This window comes from Ambystoma mexicanum, chromosome 5p (genome assembly GCF_040938575.1).
Source record: "Ambystoma mexicanum isolate Mex_15411 chromosome 5p, UKY_AmexF1_1, whole genome shotgun sequence".
Taxonomy (NCBI): Eukaryota; Metazoa; Chordata; class Amphibia; order Caudata; family Ambystomatidae; genus Ambystoma; species Ambystoma mexicanum.
Genome location: NC_090930.1, coordinates 840,857,606 through 840,869,685, shown reverse-complemented (window position 1 = coordinate 840,869,685; position 12,080 = coordinate 840,857,606). Strand labels below are relative to the sequence as shown.

Below are 12,080 nucleotides of genomic sequence, written 5' to 3'. Positions count from 1 at the left end.
GCTGCTGCTCCTCTCATTGGAAGTCCCTTGTTGATCTTTATACTTTGTTGCTAGCCGTGTCGGGCCTGGAGAGGAAATTCCTTTGTCCTTTTCTTGTATTTTTCTACTAGGACTCCGCAGGGCCAACTGGTTCCAGTGCTTGAGTGGTTAGCACTCCTGCTATTCTTCCTGGTCCCAATATTTTCTACTTAGCAAAAATACATGGCGGTGGAGTCAGTACAGCAAGTACTAGAACAGAGTGGAGCTGGAAGAGGGGGGTTATGTGTTAGTGTAGTGTGGAGTTCTACAACCTGAATGGTCACCCTTGTCCCCAGGAGGGAGCTCCCTCATATGAGATCCTCCCTCGCAAAACCACTGATAGGGGGGACTATTGGGTAGCATCATGAGAAGGAGCTCGCTCATGGGTAGAAGTGAAGATGTCCAATGATGGTGTCCAGTCATAATTTCGAAAACATAATTTCGAAAGTAAAAAAAGTCGAAAAATGTCGAAAAAAAAAATGTTGAATTGTTTTTTTTTTCGATATTTTTTTTTTGGCTCTAGTTTCTGTGAAAGAAATAGGTACAAATAAAAAAAAAAGGGGCGTTGGGGGGAACCCCCCATTTCGAAAAAAAAACGTCATTAAAAAAAAATTTGACATTTTTTTTTTCGACATTTTGACTTTCGAATATTTTGTATTCGAAATTATGTCTATGAACCTCCAATGATGCATTACAGTAGCCATGCACGGAATCCTTTGAGTATGTTTAGTACCCTTGTTGCGGGATGTTGCTGTTACGTATTTGCCCAACAATGTGTTCACTAAAATTTATGGTAAAATATGCTTTTATAAATTGATCTTCAAAATGTCTCTGTTTCTTTCGTATAATGTAGCTCTTTGTTTCCCACTGACCTGGCAACTAAGCTCTGAGTGGTTGTGTGCGTGTGCATGTTTTTCATGATCTCACAATTATAGTTTTACATTTCTGTGTTTTTACAATGTCATGCACTGTTTTGTTGCAACCCTAAAGCAGCAGCAAGTTGCTCCTATTCAGTGAGGGTCTGCTGTGGTAGGAAGAGCAAGGGGACCAAAGAGGGAAGGAAAGCGTGGAGTGCATGGAGCACGGTCTGTGCACAGACTGGAACAGGGAGGGTTGTATATTGCACAGGTAGAGACACACATAATTGCTGAAAATGTCTCCATAGCGTTCAGGAGATGTACAAACCCATATGTCCGCATCTGGATCCAGTAGAAACGGTTCCATGTGTTAATATCTCCGCAAAAATAACGCAATACAAAGGTATCGCCATATTTTTGCGGCAATATTGAGCCATGGACCCTGCAGGGGACACCCCCGCAGCTCCCTCATTAGTTGTAAATGTACGGGGGACATCCCCGCAAACCCCGCTCCCACAAATTATCCCCCCCAAAATTATCACCTATGGCGAGACAAAAGACCATATTTACGGCAATATTTTTGGTGGGGTTAATATGTAGGGATACCGTAGAACTCATTTGGAAATCATACATTTTTCTGGGGTCATACTGCCTCTGGCGGCCAACTATTGCACACGTCCCTTTCATTTGAAGCAGAGAGAGAGTAATTAGATGAGGTGGTTGTTGCTGATGGCCTATGCACTGAGAGGGGATGAACAGAATACAAGAAAAAGGAACAGAACTAGAAGAGATGTGGACATGGATTCAGTTATCCACCTAATTCCAGACATAATAGGAATGTGGCCATAGCTTTTATGCACCCTAGGTATAAAATACAGTGTTGGTATTCTTTCAGCCAAATTTAATAGAAAGTCTTTCTTCATCTAGCAAGCCAATCCCATGCCACGTTTGTACCAATATTTGGGCTTCTCGCTTTGTTTCCTTAGATGGGTCACTATTCAGTTTACAAGAACAGCCTGGAGCCTCTAGATGTTTTATGGCTGCATCAATATAGTCTTGTTTGCTCATAATGACTATATTGCCCCAGTCGTCAGCGTTATTGGTAATAAGGGATTGATTGTTCAAGATTTTGCCCAAAGCCTTCCTCTCTTCACTACTCAAGTTATCCCGAATTGAATAGTGACCCAACTCAGGAAACAAAGCGAAAAGCTCAACTATTGATACAAAAGTGGCATGGGATTGGCTTGCTAGGTGATACATTTGGCTGAAAGAATACCAACACTGTATTTTTTACCTAACATGCACAAACGTTATGATCAAATTCCTGAGGTACAACCTGTCAGGAATTGGGGGAATAACTGAATCCATGCTTAAATTAATAAATAGATACACGTTTGAAAGAATTTCATTTCAGTTTAGAGTCCTATACCAGGGGCTTTGTGCATATTTTAGACATTTTAAGTTCCATCAAGTGGCAGGAGGATTATACACTAGGAATTTACAACATGAAAGCCCTTTGTACTTCCATCAGGCATAGCCTGGGGTTGGAAACAGTTCAATATTGCTTAAAACAAAAATCTGCATCTCTCTATAGAATTTTTGTGAAAAGCTTTCAGAGATGCCAGAGTTTACACTGACCCACCACAACTTCCTATTCAATGAAGATTATTATAAACAGTGCATGGGCCTTGCGATTCGAGCTAAATCTGCCCCAGCACGAGCTAATCCTTTCATCGGCACGCTTGAGATCACACATGCATTCGCATCTAGTGATAAGATTGAAAGTCATGTGATCACGTGGAAAAGGATTTATTGATGACTTTTTGTCATCTGGAAATGAACTGTAACTGAATTGGAGCTATTCACATTTAAGCTTAACAATAATGGCTCACGACTTCAGAAATGAATAATAAATTAAAGGATTGCATCAATATTGTTCATTGTAATCTAATAATTTGTTGACTTTAAGATTTGCCATGCGATTCTTATTTGGCCTTTTACGCACATGTGTTATAATCTATGGCAAATGAGCATTTCATTAAATGTTTGTTTCTTGTTATTTAAACTGATTCCTGTGATTTTCACTCCGTGCCCCTCTTGTGCAAGAAGGTAGAAAGGCAATTCTTACCTATGCTGTCTTGCATATGTTATTTTTCCTCTAATGATGCAAGTTTAATCCCGTCATTTTCTGAGTCAATGTCCTGCTGTTTTTGCACTTTGCGCTTCTGCAGGGTTGTAATCATGACATAAATGTCAACTATTGAAGCAGCCCTTCAAAGCCTGTCATTGAAGTGCAGGCTTTATGTTTTTTAAACAGTGTAACATTTCTATTCTGGCATTAATGTTCTAGACTGAAATAACTTTATGCTCAAAATTTATAGCAATAACCTATTGCAAAACATCTTTTTTGAGGATGGTTCACAAACATGACCAAGTTTTATCATCTTTGGATTGCATTTAGTGTCAGACGCAGAAATGCAATTCACTTTATGTAGCTGAAAGGTTCTGTATTTTTTGGACTTTGACTCTTCATCTTAGTTTTAAGGTCAAAGTTATGAGGTATATCTTTTCTCAAATGGATTCTCTCCTACTTTATGAGATATTATTGTGAGTTTTTCAACCTGAAGCATGTGCCTTTCTTAGTCAAAGTTATGCCCACGGGTTTTCTTAGTTCTATAAAGTTTACAGTGCATCTTCAATCTGCCTTCTAAATGCTCTTCACAATGACATCATACTATCTGTTCTGAACACCCTTTACTAGTCAGCACCGTTGAAACTTGCTGACATCACTTTCAAGTGCTACACAATAGGACAATTCATATCTCTGCTCTTGTTAATATGTTTATGCTAAACACATTCTATACTTCAGCGTCCCGGTCATGCTACCCGTGAATGCAGATTTGTTTCATTATATAATTTCTGTTTATCTGTGATCAATCATGTGATCCCATTTATTTCATCTGTGTATTTCTCTATTGTGAATTTAGACTATGGTCCTTGACAGCTGATAAGAGAGGACTTGAGTATGAGGAATCCATTCCGTGTAGCGCTTGCTTCCAAGGCAAGCATGTTGCCCCTGAGCTATCCTCCTGAGATAGGGGAGTGAGGCGTCACCTTAGGGATTTGACAGTACATTTTAATTCATGAAGCATCCTTGATACTTCAGGTTTGGTCACAGGGTGTGACAAATATAGATAGACATATGATGGGCAATGCAGATATTTAAGGGATTATTCTTGTACAGAGAACATGTCGCTCTGTAGTCTTCCAAGACAACAACGTTGTCTGTCTTTGCTACTACCAAGATGATGGTGAGAGCTCTGTTTGCCCAACATACCTCTGTTTCATTTATTGCAGTTACGGATCAGACTGTACACCACAAGGGTTGTGGTACATGTTACCCTTTGTTTTATCCACAATTTCACTCCAGTCTTGAAATGGCAAGCTTCTTGTTGTTTGCTGTTTTACAGCCTTTCCTGTTGTTGCACTTCACAAATCCTCTCTGTATTGCAAGTCATGTTTTACTTGAATGGTCTGTAAATAGGGTTGATGCTGCCCTTCATTGTTGTGGCTTTCTTAAATGCTTTCATTGCATTCAGCTCAATCACTTTTATATATATCGTTGTCCACTTGTAATACCTTCCATTGTCTTTAAGAACTTGGCTGATAACCTATACTTTACAAATGTGCCCCTTAAACCACATCCATTGTCTATGGCATTTCCCTCATTCTTGTATTTGTCCTTTTCCTTTTGGTTACCAGAAGGGAAACCCTCTGAAATTCTGCTTCTCTCAAATACTTGGTTAATCTTTGGCTTGTCATAGCCTACTGTCTTAAACCTTTGTGCAACTATCCTTGCATAATCCGTGTCATCAAACAGTTTCTATATACTCTGAAAAAACAAAATCCCTGTACTGGAGGCTACCTTTTAATTAATGTGGATGGTGAACTGACTTTGGGTCCATGGGGTTTTCCATATAAACTAGTTTCAAAGTTCACGTTGAATACTTTTAGTTTTAAATCCAAGAACTTAATTGCTTGGATATCAGTGTGAAGGGAATCTTAAATTCAGCACCTTATCTTTCATCAAAGTTCAATACTCTACAAGCTCTTTGCTTTGTCTGTTCCATATCAGAAATTCATCTATAAAATGTGTCTTGATGCCCACATTTTGTCTAAACATTGGTAGTTCTCTGGCAATTGTGAGGGAGTCAGAAATGCAAGATGAAAAGTCGATGAGTTTTCTCACGAAAAAACAATTTTTATTAAATAATAAAAGGTGGCATGCATGCCTGTCTGCCCCTAACCTATTAGGGATTTTTAGGGATTTCCCTACCTAACCAAACAAGGTTAAAGGACGCAGACCTAATGTCAAAACATATCTGTCCCTCACACTAATCTACACACAGCAAAACATACAAGGAGTATCTGGAAATGTAAAATGTACACAATAATATATAAACTCATAACCATAATTGTAACCAAGGATCCTTGTGAATTGTGTAGGTTGCCCATCCCCAGGATCAATACAGGTTGTCTCCAACCAAAGTTCAAGTTCAGTAAAGTACTTTTACTAGCTAAGTAGAATGTACCATTCCACACATTTTCTTGTTTTGGCTTAGTTTATAAATTCAGTTCCAACATGTACGCTTGAAGATAATTATCATCACTTCCACAGTCTTTGCTTAGTCAACAAAACAAGGATTCTTTCTCCAAATGTCACATCAAATGTCAATGTAAATATTCTCCACTCTGCAGACAAAAAACTTTTTGTTATTTTACACTTCTTCCTTTTGAGCAATGCTATTTTGTCAGGATAGTTTACATAACAGTTCATCAAAACATATGTGTAGAATTGAAACTTCTTTTCCACCACAACCTTCTACCACTCTGCAGTACTTTACATCTTCTTCCTGGTTCACTCACCTGCCAGGACTAACCTCTAATTGTCCCTTTCCTGGTGTACTCGCCTGCCAGGATAAAAAATCCTACCTCTAATATTTGCACTCTGTGGTGAGGCTTGTTCCAATCTTTCCAGACTTAATTCATCAATGGAGAAAGAGAATTTAACAACTGCTTATGATTCAATCTCTTGACTTTCAACACAATTGGTTCACAACTTCTAACTTCTTCTTGATGATCTTTCAACAGCATCGGTTCACAACTTTGTTTACATACATATGGCACAAAAGGACAATGTTTCACATGGGAAGCTGTTTGTCTAGCCCAATGCAGGTTATACTTCTCCCTCTTAGTCATTTCTACAAGGAGGGCCTCTCTTCGGCAGCTTCTGGCTTCCTTTTACACATGCTATTGACTGTTAGCCATCTAGGCTATTGTGTTCCTTAATAGGATATGCCTCTTTAGGCAAGCAATATCCCTTTTGCTCTTTCAATGTGTCTGTCTTGGCTTTGGCAATGTGGGTTGTACATTTCTTTCATTCGTTCATTCCCTTTTGAAAAGAGATATTTGCGTCTCTGAATTATTGTTCCCTCTTGGCTTTGGAAATGTTGGTTAGAATGATGTTCTTCTCACTTTAGCATAAATGTTAAGTATTCAAAACAAGTATTTATTTCCAGCAGTCTACTTTGAAATGCCTAGGCTTACCTCTAGTAGGCCAACTCACGGTTATATCCTGGCGGCTCCTGCAGACATGCTGCTTCTGGTTTTTTTACACGTCAGGTCCTCCCCGATATTCGACAGCTCTGCATCGTCTCTCTCTCTTCGCACTGACTTTAAAAGGCGCACTGATGCTCCAAAGATGTTTCAGGACACGGAGAGCCTTTCTCTCCGCACAGGGACAGCCGGCCTCCACACAGCAGTAATTTCTGCTTCTGAACACAATGTGCAGCATTATTTTTACAACGTTTTAAATTTGCTATCTTTGCTAGTACTTGAATAGTCACCGAATCCTAATTACCATTTGCATGCAATGTTCATGTTGCACAGACTGCGGTCTTAAGTTTACACATGTGCCAAACAAAGCCATCTTTAACAATTCTACGATATTCCTATGAGGAAAGGTGATTGTAAGCCTCAGGAAACCTATCCCATGATGATGCTAAAATATCTGGACATACAGGAAGAGCCGCAGACGTCGCACACTTTCAAACTCAGGGCATAACACCTTTGCAGGTAGTCAAGGTCAAGGAAAGCCTACAAATGTTGGAAACGCTGAGGTCCCGGTTACTGCAATTCTCAGTCCAAATCAACAATGTCCCTAGTTTATCATCCAACCAACTACAAATCAAACCTTAACTCAACATCATATGCTTTAAATATTATGATTTAATATTAGCAATCTTAACTCGCTGCCAAATGCTTCTCGTTATCCCATCTAATAGCTCATATAATATATATATAAATATATAACGTTTACACGCATCGGGAATGCTAAAATTCACACGTCCATTGCAAATTAACTCTTTCCCTTACACATTCAGAGTTCACCACTCATACTACATGATCACTAATTCAGAAGACTCGCTTTGGCTGTATCACTGGTGTGAGTTACCTAATATTTAAACCAGACGCTGTGAAGCAGTAGTGTAGTACCAATTAAGGTCCCGGTTGTAGCGTGAGCCACTTTTTGTTAGGGAAATGGTTCGTCTGGGCAGCGTATTTATACCTTAACCTCGACATTCCCAACATTTGTGCACTTCATCTTTTTATTGGCAGCAACCAAACTAATTTTTTGAAGTGTTTATTCCACGTATTTCCTCTTTTTTCATTCTTTTGTCTTTGCATGTTCTGATTCTGAGCATATTCCCTGTGCTGCTATGCAATCATAGCCCATTGCTTGTGTGCATGTGTGTGTATTTCAGATTATGATTCTGCAGATTCGGGGTGCATTCGCTGCGTGAATTTATGCATGTGATGCCCAAGTACATTGTGAGCGTATTGCATGTGCTTATGACCATTGTGAGCATACATGGCTTGTTCTCCTGTGTGTGTGCTACACGCGTGATTGTGCTCTTACATAGCCCAAGAGTCATTCATACCTACATGCATTCTGAACATAATGTTGGTGAATATTGTGTGTTGTCTGTACGCATGTATATTAAGTGCATATGGTTTGTGTTTCCCCTGTATAAATTACAAGCGTGTGTGCACTGCACAATGCAAACGTGAGCCATGCTTATATGCATTCTAAACATATTGTTTGTGTGTGTTGGCTCGGCATATGTGCATATTACGTGAAAACGAGATCTGTGTATAGTGCGCACAAGTATTCAGGGCGTTTTGCATGTTGTTCCACATAGTCTGAGGACTAGTCTGGGGGCCGTAAATGCTAGGGTCTGTATATGTGTGGGGAGCTGTGTGCATAGGCAGTTTGGAGTTTATGGTGTGCGCGTCTGTGTGGTGTGTATTTTTGTGGGTTGTGTGCTTCAGTGTTGTGTGTTTGTGTTGTGTGTTAATGAGGCATCTGTTTGTGGGTGAGCAGCACAGACGTTTTGCACAGCAATTCTGAATGATTTGTCTGTGTGCATTGTAATCAGTTGTATTTTGACTAGTCAAGACGAGAGGGAGGGGGAAACAGGGAAAAAAAATAACAGTTCTTCTAGGCCTTGTGCCATTCGGATCTCACAAGTGCAGTATAAGAAGTGCGGGGGAGGGACAGATGGGGCCATAAGGATGGGGAGAGGGTGGAGAAGTGCAGAGGAAGAGCGGTCTCAAGGGCTGGGCAAGTGCCAATGTCTGCCCAGGAGGGCAAGTGCCAGGGGGAAGATATGGGTAGGGATCCACAGTGCATGGACGTTAGTGGACCAGCCTCAGAAGGCTAGTCGGGGAAGGGTGCCTGAGGGCAACTGCTGGTAGGAAGGGATGCAAGGGGAGACTGGTCGAAGGGTGGCCTGACCACAGTAAGACTCATGGAAAAGAGGCAACCAATCTCAGCGGCAGGCGGGGAGGAGGAGGAGGAGGAGGTGGAGGAGGAGGAAAGGGAGGTCTTGAGAAGCTTCCGGAACTTAAGGAGATCTGTCTGAAGTCGGAGAGGGGCAGGGACGCCATTCCAGAGGGAGGCTCCTGCCGAGGACCGAGATCTACCCCCACTCTCTGCTTGGAGAAACGCGTGATCTGCACAGAGGTGGAGCTAGAGGACCAAAGGACTCTAGCATGGAGGTAATTAGAGAGAGCAAGTTGGTTGTATCGCGGTCCCACGTCCCAGGCCCCAGAAGGCCTTGGGATGATGCAGAGCATCTTGAATTTGATCCTAGTGAAGAGATTTTAGGGCTGGAGAGATGCAGTCCTTGGACTTGAGGCCAAGGATAAGTCTTGCAGTCCTATTCTGGAGGGTGGAGGGAGGAAAAAGGCAGATTAAGGAGGCTTTTGTATTAATCAAGCCTTGAGAGACCCAGAGCTCTGGATATATCGAGTTTCTGGGGAAAAGTGAGGAAAGGGAGAATGCTTCTGAGGAGGTGAAGCTGATAGTGGGCCTTCTTGGCAAGGGCGGCGATATGAGGTAAGAAGGAGAGAGAGGAGTCGAAGATGACACCCAGGTTTTTAGCCTCAAACGAGGGTGAGGGGAGGGGGCCAAGGATTGGGGCCACAGTGTAGGTAGGAAGGATGAGCTAGGAGTCCCAATCGGAAGGATCTCAGTCTAACTGGTGTTAAGGCAGAGATCGTTAGCAGCACTTGTTATGTTGTGCTTGTTGGTGGTAATGCTAATCAGTCTTTATATGCAGGCCTCATCTGCAAAAAGGCGTATTTCATTTTACTCTGAAACCAACATACAGGTCTAAAATATATAGATATTTTTGAGATTTTAAAAAGTGATTTATCTGGAGTTGAACTCAGCAATTATTTATGATTTTGCTGCATTCCTAAGTTCCAAGTATGGGCTAGCTCTGTATTGAAAATATCAATGTGGCCAATACCGTGATGACCATCTGAAAGGCTTTTTTATTGGGCTTATGAAAAACCCAATGAAATAAACCTTACTTTTTTATCATCTTTTTTTTATGTTAAAATGCTCATAAAACTTCACCAAATTTGGTACTTAAATGTTTGCATGTGGTCTGAATAGGTCTATGCCAAATTCTGTCCTTTTTCATGGTTTAGTTCAAAACCTTCAGGAAAATATTACAGCATCATTGTTGCCAGATCAGTTTTTTTTTCATCTGTTCCATCACTATGGTAGGATAGTTGTATATGCTAAATTATATCATTCTCTGTGTTATTTCAATCTCCACGACATGCCCATGCTCTATCTTCATGAAGACATGTAGTTGTTACTTAATCTTTCCTATTCATTTCATATCTTTTGTCAATTTCTTCTTGAACCCTAACCATTGGTGTCTAGGGCACTTGGAATAAAAATGTTTAGAACATATGCTTTACTCAATTATGCATGAACCTTATTATTTTGGTATAGTCAGCATGTGGTAGACATGTTTTCTTAAGTTTAATGCACTTACTCTTTATCAGTTTTTGATTGTTTTTATTTTTTCTAATATATGTTTTTCTCCAAAACAGGAAATAGCTCTCATTTTGGCACAGAAGCAGCTTCGCTCCATCATACTCACTGTAAGTACTAGTGGAAAGATTGCACCGAGTAGCAACTGCTGTGAATACAATCTGGTCCTTGTACAAAATGCCTCTGATGCCATTTGATTTTGGTGGTTATGCTAAGAAAATGACCAGCCCCTTGATTCACAACATGTGGCAACAATGCCACCCCGGGGCTGCTACCGGGTCTTGTATAAAAGGATTCCACCTAGGACCTTCACATCCTTCCTGTATTTGTTAAAGTGTGCAGAGAAAGGATTTGATGCTGTGTTAGTCCAGTTTTAAAATCTAACAAAATCCAAGTTTTGGTAACTTTTATTGGACTAACTGAAAACGTTATGCTGAGCTGGTAGATCCCAGAGAGGACTTCTTTAGCTGGGTGGTCACACGATAAATGAGCAACAAAGAAAATCACAAACAGAGCTGCGTGTATCTTTTACATAGAAATATAAACAAAATGTGATTCTCCCACTTTAAATTGTAATGACTGCAGGAAGGTGTAGGCACAGAATTCAGTCCTGCATGACCCCTTTATCTACAGGGCCATAAAATTGGAACAAAACAGACACGTACTCAAAAGTGAGAAGCAGCTGTCATCGTTGGTGCAGGGAATTTATATTTCAAGCAGGGCTATGTTATTCATTTAATGCTGTGCATGCAATTCCTAATATGTCCAAACACTTAAGCACAATGAGTCTAATAAGTAGGTCTCAGTATGAAAGAAAAACAGTGATGCGATTGTACAGAAATTAAAAAATGTAAGATTCTAAGACACACAGTTTAAGAAATAACGGATATGCTTTTTCCATACATTCCTTGCACGCTCTCAAGTTTTTCACAGTGCAGTGGGATTAATGTTTCAATGCTTCAACTAGCCTCCAGCTTTTCCACCTATAATGCATATTAGCATCTTCCTGGCAGCACATCCAAATAATTGCCTGCTGGGGATTGCACTGCCCACCCGGACTAGGAATGGCACCCTGCACCATTGTGGTCTGTTGAGACTAAAACGTTGTCAGAGGATTGTGCGTTTTTTCCCAGCCTCCATTCTGTACTAGGGTGATACCGTAGGTCAACCAGAGTTATTTAGTCCTGCCTGTATACATGGAAGCAACACAGGAATATTTTGCAAGCGGCCAAGGTGCAATGTCCAATTTTAACATAGTTGTGCCTCATGTCTGACAGTTCCTTACCGACTAGAATACAAAAAAAAGGTCATCACTGTTAGAATGGTGAAATGCCCACTGTTGGCTCAGGATATCTCCTGTTTGTTACTTGGTACCAATCATTTGTGCTCAGGCATCCAAAATTGACATACATGCTCCATGTGTCTATACTCCTTCAGGGTTCTAAAACATCACATAATGCTCTAAAGGAAGGGCACTGTGAGAAACCTGAAGGTGTCTCACCCGCTAGTCCCCAGGGATCTGTCGTCCAGGTGGCCAGGACACTGTCATCGCTATTGGATCCAGATCCTGGAGGTGGACCAGTGCATGAGGATCACCTGGATGGGGGTATTTGGGGAGTGGAATTTGGACTCCCAAGTGTCAGACGCAGTATTGTAAGAGGATTCAATTCAACACTACAGCTAAGTCACCGCCTAGTCTATAATACTGAATGAAAACCCTTATTGATATATCTTTATGTCCAGTTCATGCGTTCTGGATGACTACCCCTATATAACACCCCTCTCTTGGA

The 12,080-nt window shown here is 40.8% G+C and overlaps 1 protein-coding gene across 4 annotated transcripts in view; it reads left to right on the top strand.

Moving 5' to 3' along the window:
* ELMO1 (engulfment and cell motility 1) overlaps positions 1 to 12,080 on the top strand; it is a 2,216,232-nt gene that overhangs the window by 1,068,192 nt on the left and 1,135,960 nt on the right. For all 4 annotated transcript variants that reach the window (XM_069613266.1, XM_069613267.1, XM_069613265.1 and 1 more), the window contains one exon: positions 10,350 to 10,400. In XM_069613266.1, the coding sequence (XP_069469367.1) occupies positions 10,350 to 10,400 (51 nt within the window). The remainder of the gene's footprint in view (positions 1 to 10,349; positions 10,401 to 12,080) is intronic.